This window comes from Crocodylus siamensis, chromosome 9 (assembly GCF_052110815.1).
Source record: "Crocodylus siamensis isolate JL-2025a chromosome 9, ASM5211081v1, whole genome shotgun sequence".
In the NCBI taxonomy this organism is placed as follows: Eukaryota; Metazoa; Chordata; order Crocodylia; family Crocodylidae; genus Crocodylus; species Crocodylus siamensis.
In genome coordinates, this window is record NC_143403.1 from 57,180,420 (window position 1) to 57,195,756 (window position 15,337).

Consider the following 15,337-nt stretch of genomic DNA (forward strand, 5'->3'; position numbering starts at 1 on the left):
ATGTGTAAGGGGGGGGTGGGACACACCCTATGAATGTAGACACACACTCTGCCCCAACCCTTGCTCACTCTCTCACACACATACATCCCCCTCTTGCTCCTGGCCCTGGGGTACCAGTGGAGCCCATGCTTCCCAGTCCAGCGATCCAGCATGGGGAGATGGTGTGCAGGAGCTGTGCTAAGGTAGGGAACTGGCCCACAGTGGAGTGGGGCTGGACCACTTGGTCCTCCTGGCTCCCCCTGGGTCCTACTGCCCCTGGTTCCTGTCATCTTTGACAGGTAGCCTGGAGCAAATAAATATTAATTTACTAAATTTTTTAGGGGCGCTGTGGGCTGGATATAATGCCCTGGTGGGCCGGATACAGCCCGCAGACCGTATTTTGCCTGCCCCTGCTCCAGAGGCATGAAGATATGAACCATGAGGCAAGCGCTGACTCCTATGAAATGGTTCTAAGCACTGATATCTTTATTGCTATTTGTAGAACTAGTTCAGACATGTAAACAAGCATTTTTTGTCACTTTTTCTAAATCTGGTTTCTGTCTCTGATTCCTCTTTGTTTCCACAAAAAATAGTATTTCAATAGTAAGAGTATACTGCTGGGTATAGCAAAAAATTATGCTCCTAGTTTTCATGATCACTTGAGATTATGCAGCTAGAACCTCAAACCAGAAGGAAAGTGTAACAATCTGCACCCTTTGTCTGATCACAAATTCTAGGAGAGCAGTTATTCCTGGAGCCGGACCTTGTTATCCCTCACCGGCAGCATCGGATTTTCATGACTCCCACCCTTGGTGGGACCTTCTTCTCACCGTGGCCTCCAGCCATCACAGATGCCTCATTTAAGGTGAAGAGTCACATTTACAGCCTAGAAGGACAGGACTTTCAGTACAAACAGATGTTTGGCACAGAAGTCAGAAATTTGGTAAGCAAAAACTCTGCACCTTTATTCTTAAGTGCACGTTTCTATATTGAACATCTGCACTGTCAGGAATAAGACGTGGGAGAATTTTATTAGCACTTCCAAAACAATGGAGCTGCAACTTTGGAGGAAGCTGAGGTGTATTTGCATTTTTCTAAATGTCCCTTCACTCAGCAGTCCTGAGACGCAGCACATGGTTGCTACTAGCATGTCAGCTAAGGGAACGAACATACTGGTTCTACTCCGACTGCCAGGTCACCAGGCAGATTTATATTTTCTTAGCAGCATTTACTTGCTGCCTTTAACCTATTGTTTTCTCTGCTCTACCTTGTGTCTTATTTTTCAGGTGTTACGATTGGCACAGTTAATATGCCAAGCCCAGCAGACAGCAAAATCTATATCTGACCACTCTGCCGAGACCCTGGCTAGCAAGTCCTTCCTATCTTGGTTTAGGTTTGGCCCTTCTGAGATGAATGGTTCTTATACAGGCAATGACCTAGATGAAATTGGGCAAGAAAACATCAAGAAAACGGATGAATATCTGGAGAAGGCACTGGAGTACTTATGCGAGACCTTTAGGGTATGTCACTGTTTTCCAAGAGCTATTCTTAGGAATGAGTATCATCAGGAGTCAAGGCTCTTGAAATCTGTTTCCATCTCTTGTGTACTCATGGTGCCACCATTGCCCAATCACTTCACCAAAGCATATCAAAAGTGGCCACTTAATTTGGGTAGTTCAACTGGAGACATTTAACCTTTCATAGGTATTGGCCCCCCTGTAAACTGCCTCAAGTACAGTTGGAGTTAAGGAAGGATAGCACATCTAAATATCAAGCCTAACCCATCTAAATGTAGGAAAACAGAATTAAGTATGCATTTAGGTAATACATACATATAGTCCATATACCTATGTTTCCTGTTTACGAGGGGGCATTGTATGTTTTAATGTTTTTAAAGAATTTTAAATATTTTTCTAAATGAAAGCGTGCTGCACACCAGTAAGACTGGAAGATTGCTTCCTGTCTCATTGAGCTGAAAAGATAGAGAGGCTTTCTTTTGTAAAAGTTCACTTGAACAGGTCTGGTGAGAAAACAGAACTGTGCAATAGTCACGGGAAGACTAGGGCGTATTAGGACCTAGCAGTATTCTTGTTTACCAAGGATTATCATCTAATGAACACAGGATAAAATTGACTTAAATCTCAGCTTATAACCAAGACTGGTAAAAGGATCGTTTTCTGTACTTGCTTTGTTGGCAGTCATTATATATGCAGCTAGTGGTGACTTTCACTGCATAGGAGCCAATGAATAAATAGAATAGAACAAGAGAAAAGCACAAAAATGACCAAGAAACTGGTCTTGTTTTTGACTAGTTGAGTGAAGCCCAGCTGACCCAAATGATGATGAACTGTGGGACAGCTCAAGATGAGAACGGAAAGAAGCAGCTTCCAGACAGCATTGAGAGTGAGGATGGGTTAATTCTTACACCTCTTGGCAGGTATCAGGTAAGAGGGAAAGTTGTTTTTTTTTTTCCAGCCGATAAACTAGAACAGGGTCATCAAACATTCAACCTGTGGGACACCTGGAGGGGCTGGGAATTTGGAGATAGAGCTTGCAACAGAATTCCAGGTTATAAAATCCACCTAGGAATGTGTTTCAGTGGTGGTAGGGGAACAGCAGCTACATTAAGCCCCATGGCTCCCTGAGCTGATGGAGCAGCCAGCTTGTCTTCCTGCTGGAGGTAGATCTAGATCTGGCCTGCAAAGAACTCCACAGTCTGGATCTAGTCTGAGGAAAACAAACAAATTTGATAGTCGTGAGCAATTTAAAGCTCAAGCCTGAAATGCCTTTTAACGTTTGAGACTTTTTTAATCTGTTTCTAGATCATAAATGGATTGCGCAGGTTTGAGATAGCATACCAAGGAGATATTGAACTGCAGCCCATCAGAAGTTATGAAAATGCCACACTGGTACGGCTGTTATTCCAGTTGTCCTCAGCAATTAATCAAAGGGTAAGTGCAACATGAAGTCTCCTTTCCCTGTGTTTTCGGTTGTATAGAGATCTTCTTCATCTACCTGTGCATATGTATCGCTTATGGTACACACTTGTTCTGTACTCTCACTATTAATGTGAGTTCACCATGATCATGTACATATTCCCTGGTGTTTTTAGGTGGGCTCTTTAGCCTGGAGCAATTTTTATTTTCCTGTTGCTCAATTAGTAATAAAATATATTTCACAAGATTCACTCAGAATCAACTTATTTATCATAAAGATGACATTTGAGGTAAAAAGAATATCCTGCAAAAGACTGTATTACTATGTACAAGTATAGGGAAGAGATGGCCTCCACCACGGATGGTGTCCACCAGGGAGTGTAAGGAAACCTAGGGCTTCCAATGGGATACTTACATGTCTGTACACCAATGCCAGGAGCTTGGGGAACAAAGGAACTGGTCCTCCTGCTAAACAAGAATGACTACGATCTCATAGGCATAATGGAGACTTGGTAGGCTTCCACCTATGACTGGGCCACAGTTATAGATGACTATACCCTGTAGAGGAGAGATTGTGCAGATAAAAGGGTGGGGGTGTAGCTCTCTATGTCATGGAAAACTACACATCCCTGCAAATTGAAATTGGCACCCAGGGAGGACGACTAGCGTCCCTCTGGGTTAAAATATGTGGGGAACGTGGCACGGGACATCGTGGTAGGAGTCTCCTACAGACCTCCTAACTAGAAACGAGCTAGACCAGGAATTAGCCAGGGAACTGGCTGAGGCTGCGTGCTCTCAGTGCATGGTTGTCATGGGAGACCACCCGGACATCTCATGGGAAGAGCACACGACCAAATCTGATTGGTCTCAAAACTTCCTCACATGCGTGGACAAGCTCTACCCGACTCAAGAAGTCTTTGGGCCGACAAGAGGTAAAGCATTGCTGTACCTAGTACTGGCCAAAGGAGATGATCTAGTCAATGACCTAAGAATTAATGAAAAGCTGGGTGATGGTGACCACGAGCTGATCACCTTTACTATCCAACGCAAAGGTGGCAAGTCAGTCAGCAGTGCAGAAGTCCTTGACTTTAGGAAAGCTGGCTTTGACAAGCTCAGGAGGCTTGCTGTTGAAGCCCATGACTCAACAGGAAGAAGAGTCCAAAAGGAGTGGTTGCTCCTCAAGGGAGCGATCCTGACAGCACAAGCGTTGTCCATCCTATCTCAGAGGAAGGGTAGCAAAAGGGCACAGCAACTCCCTTGGCTCAGCAGGGCACTTGAGGACCACCTTGAGGACCCGCAGCATGCTTATAGGCTTGGCAGTGCTACGCTTGCTAGCACCGTGGCTGAAACAGACTTGGGGGTCATGATTGACCACAAGATGAACATGAGCCACAAATGTGATGTTGCAGCTGGTAAAGCAAACAAAACTCTGGCTTGCGTCCATAGAAGCTTCTCAGGTAAATCTCAGGATGTCATCCTCTCACTATACTCGGCCTTGGTGAGGCAGCAGCTGGAGTACTGCGTCCAATTCTGGGCTCCACAATTCAAGAAGGATGTCAAGAAGCTTGAGGGAGTCCAGAGGAGAGCCATGCACATGATCAGAGGGCAAGAGAATAGGCCTTATGAGAGGCTGAGAGCCATGGGACTCTTCAGCCTGGAAAAGCTCAGGCTCAGGGCTGACCTGGTGGCTGCCTAATAAGTATGTAAAGGGTGTGCATCAGGATCTGGGGGAATGTCTGTTCACCAGAGTGCTCCAAGGGATAACAAGGACCAGTGGTCATAAACTCCTCCATGACTGCTTTAGGCTGGACATAAGGAAAAACTTTTTTATTCTCCAAGCCCCCAAGGCTTGGAATAGACTCCCTCCAGAAGTGGTGCAGGCACCTACTCTGGACTCATTCAAGAAACGATTGGATGGTTATCTTGCTGGAATTCTTTGACCCTAGCTGATTTCCTGCCCCTGGGGCAGGGGGCTGCACTTGATGATCTTCCAGCCCCTAACGTCTATGAAATCTATGGAAGTGTAACAAAGGGGTATTTTGTTTTCTAAAATGAAGAGGAAGAGACTCCCAGCAAGTCCTTTCCACACACATCCCCCGCCCTTGTCTCCTATGTATATAAATCCTACCTAATCCTCTTTTCACCTTATCCCACCAGGATTCCATAGCTTGCTATTGTAGCAGAGTTTTCCCCTTGTTGTCTAGTACTTTGTAATACTGAGGGGAAAATGAGCAGAACTGATTAAAATTTGTGTTGAAGAGTTCTACATGTTGAAATATGCAATGTTATTTGTTTGGGTTACTTCCCCCCCTAGACATGGTTGTTGACCAGAGAAGGGGTGGGGAGGATGGGGTTTTTTTGGGGGAAGGGGTCCCCTCCTACCTTCACTGCTCTCTCAACGAGTATTAATAACCCTCTTTCCATCTTGTTTTAGTACAAAGTAAACCAAAAGATAAAAATTGCCATTATGAACTTAAAATCTTCATATTAATGTCATGTATTTTTATTTCCACTGTTATTAACTTCAAACTTTTCTTACCTTAGTTTGCAGAACAAATGGAGAATCTTTGCTCCAGGGAAGACTTTGTTGGCAGTTTTTGTCGCTATCATCTTATCAACCCATTCCTTGCAGAGAGAACCAGGCACAGCCCAATGCTGAAGCATAGATCCAGACACATTCGACGGCCAAAGATCAGTCTGAGATTTCTAGCCAGCTACAGGACTCTTCTTTCCTTGTTCATGATCTTCTTCATTGCATCCCAGTTCTGTATTGGACCACTGGCCTGCACTCTCCTTATTCTTCTGGCTTACCTTCTTTATGCAGTAGTGATGACTTTCTTCACTGAAAGATGGAAACCTCACCAACATTAACTTTCTCTGTCAGCACATTCTTGTACAGCAAACATTTTGAGATATCAAGTTGTGTTAAGTGTGTGAAAGGTTTCAGTTAAGGATGCTTTTTAAAGTATTTTTAATATAAAAATTAAGCAGGTTGCTAAACACAGATGGGATTGTGTGGTTGTAGAGGCCACAGTAATCTAGGTACATTCTATTTTTATAAACTCTTTTCTACAGTTTAGTTAAAATATTGAGGTAAAGCTATAGTATGTGATTTTGGAAAGAAAAGGTAAACCTCCACCATTTCTGGAGCCAACCACAAATGGTGAAATTAAGGAGCCCAAACAAACAGTATGTAGCCTCGCTTGTGACCGTATACCATACTACAGCATTTTATGTATGCCATTTTAAAGAGAAAATAGCTACTGGAGCTGCAGGGTTTATAATATATCATGATGAGTAGAGGACTGTTTCAGTATGCCAGAGGCAACAGCAGTCATGGATCATGGGATCTGGACACAAAGCTGACTACCAAAATATCAACAGGATGTAAATGACAGTATAGGCCAGATTAACTTTGCAGAAGAAACTCTCAGAAGAAAACTGAGGGTGAGGGGTTGAAATAGTTTGGCTCAGAGACAGGATAAGAGAGATGGAGAAGAGTGTGTGCATGTGCATACACGCATGCACACACTTTAATTTAACTGCCTGCATTACAACTGAACACTTGAGGAAGAGCTGCCATACGCATTGCTGTAGGCTAGCATTTGCTTGTTAACCCTCCTTTTTTCTCTCTGAACATTTGTCTTTGCTGCTCACTGACTTCAAACTATGAGTCTTCTGCTGAGGTGAAAAATTCAGCTCATCTCAGCTAAGGCTCTACTTCTGTGGGTATCCTGTGGTGCTAGCAGTACTGCACCAGCGCCCCATCAACACAGCCTCTAGCATGGAGCTACCCCAGGAAGTGCTAAGTACCATGGAAGTGACACTTTACCGTTACCTACAAAATGTTAAAGACAACTCTAAAGAGACATGGTTGTTGACCAGAGTTTTTCTCCTCCTGTCCACTATGTTAACAAGTACTAAATTTTAAAAGACTTGAAGCAAACCAGAAAAAAAAGAGCACTTCTGATTAACAGAGTGCAAGTTGAAGAGATCAGTCGGCTTAACCTCTTCTGTGAAACTGCCCGTGGGTGCTGCTGTGCTCCTAAGGGCTAGAGGAGGAGCGAGAGGCAGTGAATAACCACTTGCGTGGTGTGGAATAAGTGTTCAGGTCACTGGCTCCTACCTGTATTTAATGGATGCTTATAAATGTCAGTGCGGAAACCACCTTACCTGGCTCTGACTTAGGCTTTTTTTTTTTTTTTAATACTGGGGGTCAGCAGTGCGTGTTCAGCGTGTCCATGCTTGTTTCCAGCTATTTCACTAGCCCCCAACCCCACGGGCGGCCCCGTTCAGCCCGGGGGGGACAGGCTTCTTGCACTACAGCCCTTCGGCAATGAACCCTCCTCGCTGCTTGGGGTTTGTTTTTCAAAGCAGGAAGTGTCTGGTGCGTTTTGGCTCCCTGTTGGGCCGCTTCTCCAGGCAGCGGAGCTCAAAAGGCGGCAAACGCGTGGGCGCCGCCGGGAAGCTGCTCGCCGCAGGATGCTCCGCGGCGCCAGGTCAGACCTAGCGGCCTGAGGGGGGCACGCGGCCCCGCCCTGCAGCGCGGGCCGGACCATCCAGCGCCGGGGGCAGCCTCCAGCCCTGGGGCGTACCATTCTCGTGGTGCCATTGTGCTCCGCGTTCGGCCGATACCACCGTCGCGGGGCAGCGCTCCCGTCTCCATGGCAACGCGGTGGGCGGTGGCAGGGCCGGGGGCGCCGGGCTGGTGCAGGGCGGAGCTCGCCCCGTCGCTGCCCCCCCGATAGGGGTGGTGTCCGCGGCAGTGCGAAGCGGGCGGGACCCGGCGTGAAGCCCCGGCACCCAGCCCGACTCGGCGCGGCCCGGCCGAGCCACCATGGAGCAGGCGCGCAGCGTGCGGTTCCTGCAGGAGCAGCACGCCGAGATGCTGGCGCGGCTGCACCAGGAGATCGACTCCCTCAAGCGGGAGAACAAAGGTGGGGCCGGGCTCGGCCCGGGGCGCTAGCGGGACCCCGGCCCGACGACCGCGGCCTCGCCCCCCCCCCCCCCCGCATCCTCCCTGCCGCTGTCCCGGCGCCCCGGCTTGCTGCTCCGGGACAGGCGGGGGCGCGCCCTGCCGAGGACATTGCCCAAGCGGCAGGAGTCGATGAGCTGCTCAAGCGTCCGGCTCAGGACCCGGGACCGGCCCTGAAGGCAGCACTTGATAGACCAAGTCACCTGCTTATTTGGCCCAGTAATAAATTTAGTGAAGCTTCATTTTTGAGCCTGTCAAACTGGCTTGCTCTGCTCAGATACAGTAGGGTCTCTGCTCTCCAAGTAATCCTTCCTCTGACTCCACTTTCCCTTTCCCGTTCCACGTCAGCTGTATAATGCAGGAGTATCACATGACAGCAACTCCCCCTGAGCCCCTTAAATTCACTGTCTGTTTTAACATCTTCAGACTAAAGAAAACGTTCGAAATTGACGTGGGGGGAGATGCTTTGGGGACAAGTTACCTTTACAACAGAAACAAGTTCAATGGGAGAGATCACTTAGATAAAATTACTTTCATTTGATTACAGATCTTCATTATAAACTCATAATGAATCAGACACTGCAGAAAGGTAAGCTGCACTTCTGTGTTTCTCATAGGACTGGCTAGTATTTCCTTTCTTTCCCCAATTCATCCCATTAGTAATCAACATTGTGTTGTGATATTTTGCCCAATGCTCAGCCCAGACTCAGAGCTGCAAGAAAAGCTCCATTGCCGTTACTAGATTTCAGTTAAGATGATTGGCACTTCACCATCTACTTTTATATATGGAAAAATTGATGTAAATTTGTAGCAGGAAAAAGCTGAATGTGGTTGAAATGTCGTAAGTCTGACATTAGTAGTCATATGGGTGAACATGACTGATATATTTCAGTAATGGTTTAGGAAGACAGTGAAACACGGGTGCATGTCTGTGCTACAGTAATCTCATAAACCAGGTCTACACTGGAGACTTTAGCTAGTACAGCAAAGGCAGCTGGGGAACTTGCTTGGGTTTTCTGCAATATTTCTGTATTGTCCAAAGCCATAGTGCAGTGAAGCGCTTTTGTTAATACCGTATAGCTTATTTTGTGTGCCAAGCTGGTATATGCCCAGAAGCATTTTTGTCAGTATAAGCTGCACCTACATTAGGAGAATCTGCTGATAAAAAGTTTGACCTATAATTTCCTTATGCACTAATATTAATGGAATATACCCACACCTATGAGAGTAGCCTTCTGTGTTACCTGAATGTTTCACTGTAAACATAGACTTGGGTGCATTGTCAGCTCTGAAGTTACAATGCCCAGTTCATCATGTCATTCTTTTTTTGCAGATGATGTTTTAACCCCTACCTTGTCTTTTGACAAACCCTATTCAGGATGCAGTTCAGCAGGTAAGAACTTAAAACAATTAACTGAATTGCCAAAATAGTTTAGAAATTGGCAGAACAAGACTATGTTTGGGCTACTACAAATTTAATGATGCCTATTTGGTTAGTTCTGGTTGTGTCAAGACATTGTTGTAGCCCTTTAACATTAGCTAGGATTCTGTTGATGCTGCCCCTTGCTCTTTCTTAGCCAATTCCCATAAGCAATGTAATACCATCACCTGCTGTGTATTTTCACTGGATCTAAGGTGCCCAAGCCCTGTGGCTGCAGACTGTTCCATCTCTGGCCTGTTACATGCATGCGGTTACAAAACCTCCTACCACTCTGAAACAATCTTCTACTCTCTACACAGCTGCTACTGTAGCTTCTAGATATTCACTGAAAAATAGGCAGCAAGTGGAGCAGCCCAAGAAACAGGAATCAAGTACTGAAGAACAAGTGTTGAAGGTGGTACAGACAGAACCGGACCTTCCTGATTCAAAGGTGGAGAAGACAATAGAACAGGTTCCTTCTAGGTAAGAGCAAGGCATCAGCATGCAGCAGTCCATTTGGAAAACAGTCAAGTGGTACCAACATTTCTGTATTTTAGATCTCTATTTTTCTGAGCATCTCTCAGTGCTCACGTACCACAGACTTCAAAAAGTACAGTCTAGGTCAGGCTTTAGCAAATTATATTGGATTGCTCCTCTAATATCTGATTTAGGCTTTCTTGACATTTCTAAGATGCATGTAGTGCAAATGCATCTACACAGATGCTAGTGTCCTATTCTAGCAGTGATATTAGAGGAACTCTTTATGTATATAATCTTCCATTTTGGTGTAATATGAGTTACAAGGGACACAGACCCAGGCAGAAAAGTGTCAATCCCAAATTCTCTTATGAACTATCCTTTTCAGAGAACAGAGAGAAAAGCTGTTTAATTACAAATGAAGGTCTAGTCTAAGAGAGCTTAGAAAATGGCACCTGCCATATTACCTTTTCTCATAGGTGAAATGGTTGTAATACTTATCCAGACCTCAGAGCTATCAAAAGGCTAAAATTCAAAATACTTAAATTACAGTTAGACAGCATCACAAGGGAAATATATTTATTTTAACTGCAATCACTTCTAGAGAAATCAGAGAAGTTGCTGAGAAAGCGACATCCCCAATTCCATCGCTGTCAAGTCAAATTAGATCTGGGCACTCGCAAGTGCCAGCATCCTCCTCAAATCCCTACCTGGTGAATGTCCTCCCTTCATACATTCAGAAGCCACCTACGCTGGAAGAGTGCGAGATTGTCATTCGCCAGCTATGGAGCATAAACCACATGCAGGCCCAAGAGGTGAGGCTATCCCAGCTCTCAGTCTGTACTTCCACTGGCTTTGGAAAGCTGTGATCAATATAATGAAATAAGAGATGGTTGGGGAAAAAGGTAGAATGATAATTTTTCTTATCTGCCCTTCAGCTTATGTATCTGAAATCATACCTCCAAGATATCCTTAGGAACAAAAGGATTCCTGAAGACTATCTGCTAGCGAGTCAGATTGGGTAAGTTATATTGAGTTGTTTCAAGCCCTTAGTGTATCAGACATTCTAAAAATGTTTGGTACTGTACCACTGTTTCTATTTCACAGGTGCTAAGTTTTTTTTCTGAATGGATTTGGTGGATATTAAATAGGTTATAGGTGCAGACTGTCTAGACAAAGGTCACTGGTGAGTCCTGACTTTAAAGGGTTCCCTATTCTAAATCAGCATTTGAAAATTAACCGAAGCATCCCCATCTCAGATTTTGCCCAAATATGATTCCATTGCTGCCATTGTGTGCATAAAGGATTTTGATATCATGTCATAATTATATCTGCAACCAAAAAGCCAAATCTTATGCCCGAACCATTTTTGCCGTTTTGTAACAAGGCTGCTGCTTGCTCATGAACAGCACTAAACGAATGCCAAATAATTGTCTGCTATTGCTACTCGCATTCAATTTACTCCACAGCTAAAATAGGGTTATCAGTCTGTCCTTCTCAAAACACATATTTACACAGAAGTGTGCCTCAGCCTAGGAAGAGAAGCATAGCCTAAAGAGAAGCCAGTCAATCTAACTGGAAGTCTGACTTTGCTGTTGGGGGATATTAACAGTCTCAGGGGGTCAGATTCAGTTTGCATTGTAGTAAATGATGTATAAATCCATAAGAGTTCATTTGGGCAGCATCTATTGCTATCTAAATGGAGATGGCACAACAGATGAAACAGAGCAGGAGGTAAGAGGCCAAGGGTAGTCACCCTCATTAAGTAATACACACGGCAACACTCATCACAAATCTCTGCACTTTTGTCATTGCATCTCTCCAGTCAAAAGTGGGAAGATTCTCCAAAGCTGTTCAGGATTACATTAACCGTAAGTTCATATAGTTTAAGATGAGAGGCTGCCATTAGTGCTGAGCTCACTAACATAGGCTAGTAAATACTATCCAGGCAGTGCTGTACCAAACCCAGTAATTTAGTGATTACTAAAATGCATATTTTTAAATGGCACCTACTTTTGGTTTAAGGACCTCAAGACATGAAAAATGCACCACTTCCCTTGGTAGTTTGTTCCAATGAGTAATCATACTTGCTGTGGAAAAACTGCATCCAACATGAATTTAAAAGATTTGAGTTTCCAGCCCCAGAGCAGCTCCCCACCCAGCTGCTGAGGCTGGTCTCCATGGAAACCCTGGCCCCACCCAAAGCCATGCAGGCAGGGGCTGCTGGGAAATGGAGTCTGCCAGACTTCGCCCACCTATCCTATAAGCACATACAGTACCTTAGCCTGTTTCTGAAACTAGGTTCTTCAGCCTCTTTTCAAATCTAGATAACACATTATTAACACACTTGCAGTTCTCCTGTGGCAGAGTGAACTAGCCAAATATAATCATATCTACAAGTATGTTTCAATTTAGGAATCAAGAAATTACACGTTTACCTAAAGTGTCACTCAAGGATAAAGCTAAGAAATGGTAAGTACTCCTAATTTCTTGAGCAGAACTTTTTGTAGTAAATGGCCTACATAAGGTTGCCGTTTAAATTAATCTTTACTTGGCTTATGACGAGATTGCGTGCTTAAATGTTGTGTTATGATTGAAGACGAGTCTAAAATTGGTTCTCCCCCTTTTATCTCAGTTCCATTATCCAAGAGACTGCTCTCTTCCAGAGGGTCACAACTGATCAGAGGTCAACCCATCTACTCCATTCATGGGCCCTGTAGATTTAAGGAGAGCTCACTGCTTTACTTTCAGTACCATAATCACATTGTACATGCACAATAATTTCATAGCTGATAATCTGAATGTTGCTTCTGCATATTCACAGTACCACCTATTCTTTTTCAAAGTCTAGTATATAATTCTTGTGAGAGGGACATCACTGACTCCAAACATTTAGTGCTTTGGACACGGCTAATGCAGTCCTGTGGGATACTACTTTTCTCAAAGGATCAAACAGTTTAAGAGCATATCACACAGGTGAAAAAACAGGCAGTTAAAACCTCTCTCAGAGACATGCAGCTCCACTATGGAAAATAAGCAGCCACTTTGAATTACTTATACCATACTTATGTATACAGAGTCAGAGCTGATGATAAGATGTGAAACTATGAAACTATGAAACTATGTGTTGCATTGGCCCTGCAGTACTGAAGGAAGAGAAGTCTTTCTGGTTCCCATTCCCTTTCAAAGCCAGGCTCTACTCATAATGGTATTATATCTGTATTATACATGTCGTTTTATGAAGAGCTAATGCCAGCCAGCCCAGGAACACATTCTGAGCTTGTCTTTGCTCCAGTGCTGCAAGCCAAGATGCTTGTAAGGAAAGAAGAATGAACTAATCTTCTACATGAAATCAAAGCAGATAGAGAGCATTTGCTTTTCAACCTAATGCACCTTTTCCCACAGCACAACATACTCAAGTACCTCTTTGTAGTGCAAGGTAACAGGTAACCATGTGCTATTTAAGGAGTGAAGGGAAAGGAAGCTTTTCAACAAACTACACAATAAGATCTCCCTTCATGGAAGCATTTTTAAAGTATGGGGGAAAGGGAGAAAGTGTTTTTTAAGCTAGCATTTAAGATACTGATGAGCAACTAGTTAATCTCCTCCCAATATCTTAAAAAAGGATTAACCCCTAATGTTAGAAATCCAGATTCAGGCACTTAGTATTACAGGAGAACTAAATCCTGAACTTGGACTTTGGCAAATGAAGATCAATTCACATGAAAAGTTATGGTGTGTCTGTTTGCAGTTCAGTACTGCTTGTCTCAGCTGTTATGCCTCCAAAAATATTTAGCAGAGAAACCTTCCTCCCCAACACTATTATTGACTTACAAGGAAAAAATATTTGCTAAACACACCTAAGATAACTTCTAAGGTAAGAATTCACCTTTCAGTTGCTGGAGCAGAACACCAATAAGGGAGACTCAGACACACTAACTTGAATCTTTACCTGTTATTGATAAAGAGAAAAGGGGTCAAAGTAATCCCATTGTAATTAGTTTGTTACATTCCTCTATCCATCTATTTCCAGTTTAATTGTAGCTCCACTCCCTCCTGCTGAAAGGGCAGTTTTGCCAGCACTGAAGCAAACACTGGGAAACCGTTTTGCTGAGAGACAAAAGAAAACTCAAGCTATTCAAAAGAACCGCCTTCATCGGACCCTGCTTTAGCCTAGTGCTGCAGTTGTATTCCAGATCTCCTTCCTTAGGTGGATTCAACACCGTAAATGTTCCAGCATTCACTGCACCTGCCAGTTTTTGAGAGTTTACATTGTACTTTCAACATGGATTGTTCTGCTGCTATTCTCTCCATTTCAATTAAAAGTTGATTAAGGAGTAATTCTGATTGTCATCTGTTTAGGAAATAAAAAGACTGCTTATATATTTGCAGGTTTGAAGTGTTCCTCTGGCAGTTTCTGCAGAAACTGTCCCATTATACCCTGGGAAGGAACTGTTTACTTTGGGAAATTAATTTTAATATTGAAAGCCTGCAAAAGATCACTGTTTGATAGGCACTCTAGTGGCACAAAATTCTTCCCATCGTTAAGGCCAACTTCCATTCCACAGACTTCAGGACTTAGCTTAAAATAAGTAGCTTTACCATAGCCAAAAAAGGGCCAGTTTGACCAATAACACTGGATCACAGCTAACTTGTGATCACTGCCCTGCACAGCTGTGAATGAACTGGGCAAATCAATACCATAAGTTTATGAGAAATGCTGCCTTAACGTAATAACCTCACTGATGAGCTGGCAGTGACCAAGCTGACAGACCTCCGCCACAGAGACATGACTAAGTCTTCCACTGTACACCTTATACTCACCATCACTCCATTGCTTCAACCCTGTTGTGAGGGTTATTTCTATTCAATTCAGTATGGGGGGGGGGGAAATTCCCACCCCAGAAAAGTATGGTGACAATTCTGAAAATGAGTACAGTATGTGCTGCAGGTAAGCATGTTTTGTCATGTCAGCCAGCTGGTATGCCTGAACCTTGTCCTGAAGAAATCAACCTTAGGATCAATGCTTTTGTGATACATTCCTTCAAAGTTTCTGAGGCAAAGATTTTTTTGGATACCTTGTATTTGACAAAAATGCATTCAAAAACTTACCTAACACTATCCCCAGTTTGCATGACTTTGAAGAAGAACGTCTTGCATTCGCAAGCTGTCTAACTATATCTCAACTATGCAGTTGGTTCAATAAAAAAAGGTATCACCCAAAGAGATACTTGCCTCCTGAATAATCCCTAGACCATCACTCTAGCACTACCTTCAAAATATCTAAAAGTGAATGTCTCTACAAACACCTTGTTTCTGTCAGATGACTAGACAGTGCATGAGGAAAACTTAAGTGCAAAGCAGCTTTCATGAGATGAACACGGGTGCATTAAAAATGGACTCAGGCTATTAATTCAGTTTATGTAGACAGCTGTCTGACAGTATTGAGTTATTGGCAGTATGGGTTAGATATAAACTGAGAATGTTTTGCCTGTAGATAGCATTTCCCTTCTTCAGCTCTTAAACCTATCCTGTCGTGGGTTATGAACT

At 43.8% G+C, this 15,337-nt stretch overlaps 2 protein-coding genes across 6 annotated transcripts in view; both read left to right on the forward strand.

The window, feature by feature from the left end:
• SMPD4 (sphingomyelin phosphodiesterase 4) overlaps nucleotides 1-7,087 on the forward strand; it is a 31,893-nt gene extending 24,806 nt beyond the window's left edge. For both annotated transcript variants that reach the window (XM_090061912.1, XM_090061913.1), the window contains 5 exons: nucleotides 717-922; nucleotides 1,266-1,499; nucleotides 2,292-2,423; nucleotides 2,802-2,930; nucleotides 5,460-7,087. In XM_090061912.1, coding sequence (XP_089918038.1) covers nucleotides 717-922; nucleotides 1,266-1,499; nucleotides 2,292-2,423; nucleotides 2,802-2,930; nucleotides 5,460-5,786 — 1,028 coding nt within the window. In that variant the 3' untranslated portion in view covers nucleotides 5,787-7,087. The remainder of the gene's footprint in view (nucleotides 1-716; nucleotides 923-1,265; nucleotides 1,500-2,291; nucleotides 2,424-2,801; nucleotides 2,931-5,459) is intronic.
• Nucleotides 7,088-7,146: 59 nt separating this feature from the next.
• Nucleotides 7,147-14,189, forward strand: CCDC74B (coiled-coil domain containing 74B). 4 transcript variants are annotated; one of them, XM_090061917.1, is made up of 8 exons: nucleotides 7,147-7,414; nucleotides 8,438-8,479; nucleotides 9,224-9,283; nucleotides 9,631-9,793; nucleotides 10,392-10,602; nucleotides 10,726-10,808; nucleotides 12,188-12,259; nucleotides 13,821-14,189. In XM_090061917.1, exons 1-8 carry the CDS (start codon nucleotides 7,252-7,254, stop codon nucleotides 13,957-13,959), a joined length of 933 nt encoding a protein of 310 aa, XP_089918043.1. In that variant the 5' UTR covers nucleotides 7,147-7,251; the 3' UTR covers nucleotides 13,960-14,189. The 4 variants fall into 4 exon arrangements, with proteins under 4 accessions (XP_089918043.1, XP_089918044.1, XP_089918045.1 ...); XM_090061918.1 differs by having other exon boundaries at nucleotides 12,203-12,259; nucleotides 13,821-14,187; XM_090061919.1 differs by lacking the exon at nucleotides 7,147-7,414 and adding an exon at nucleotides 7,433-7,852 and having other exon boundaries at nucleotides 13,821-14,186.
• Nucleotides 14,190-15,337: the final 1,148 nt, after the last annotated feature.

Excerpts from the sequence above, each read along its gene's own strand:
- CCDC74B (XM_090061917.1), top strand. The coding sequence starts at position 7,252 with ATGAACCCTCCTCGCTGCTTGGGGTTTGTTTTTCAAAGCAGGAAGTGT. Across the intron at positions 7,415-8,437 it reads AGGATGCTCCGCGGCGCCAG|ATCTTCATTATAAACTCATA; the intron begins GTCAGACCTAGC and ends ATTTGATTACAG. Across the intron at positions 9,284-9,630 it reads TTCAGGATGCAGTTCAGCAG|CTGCTACTGTAGCTTCTAGA; the intron begins GTAAGAACTTAA and ends CTCTCTACACAG.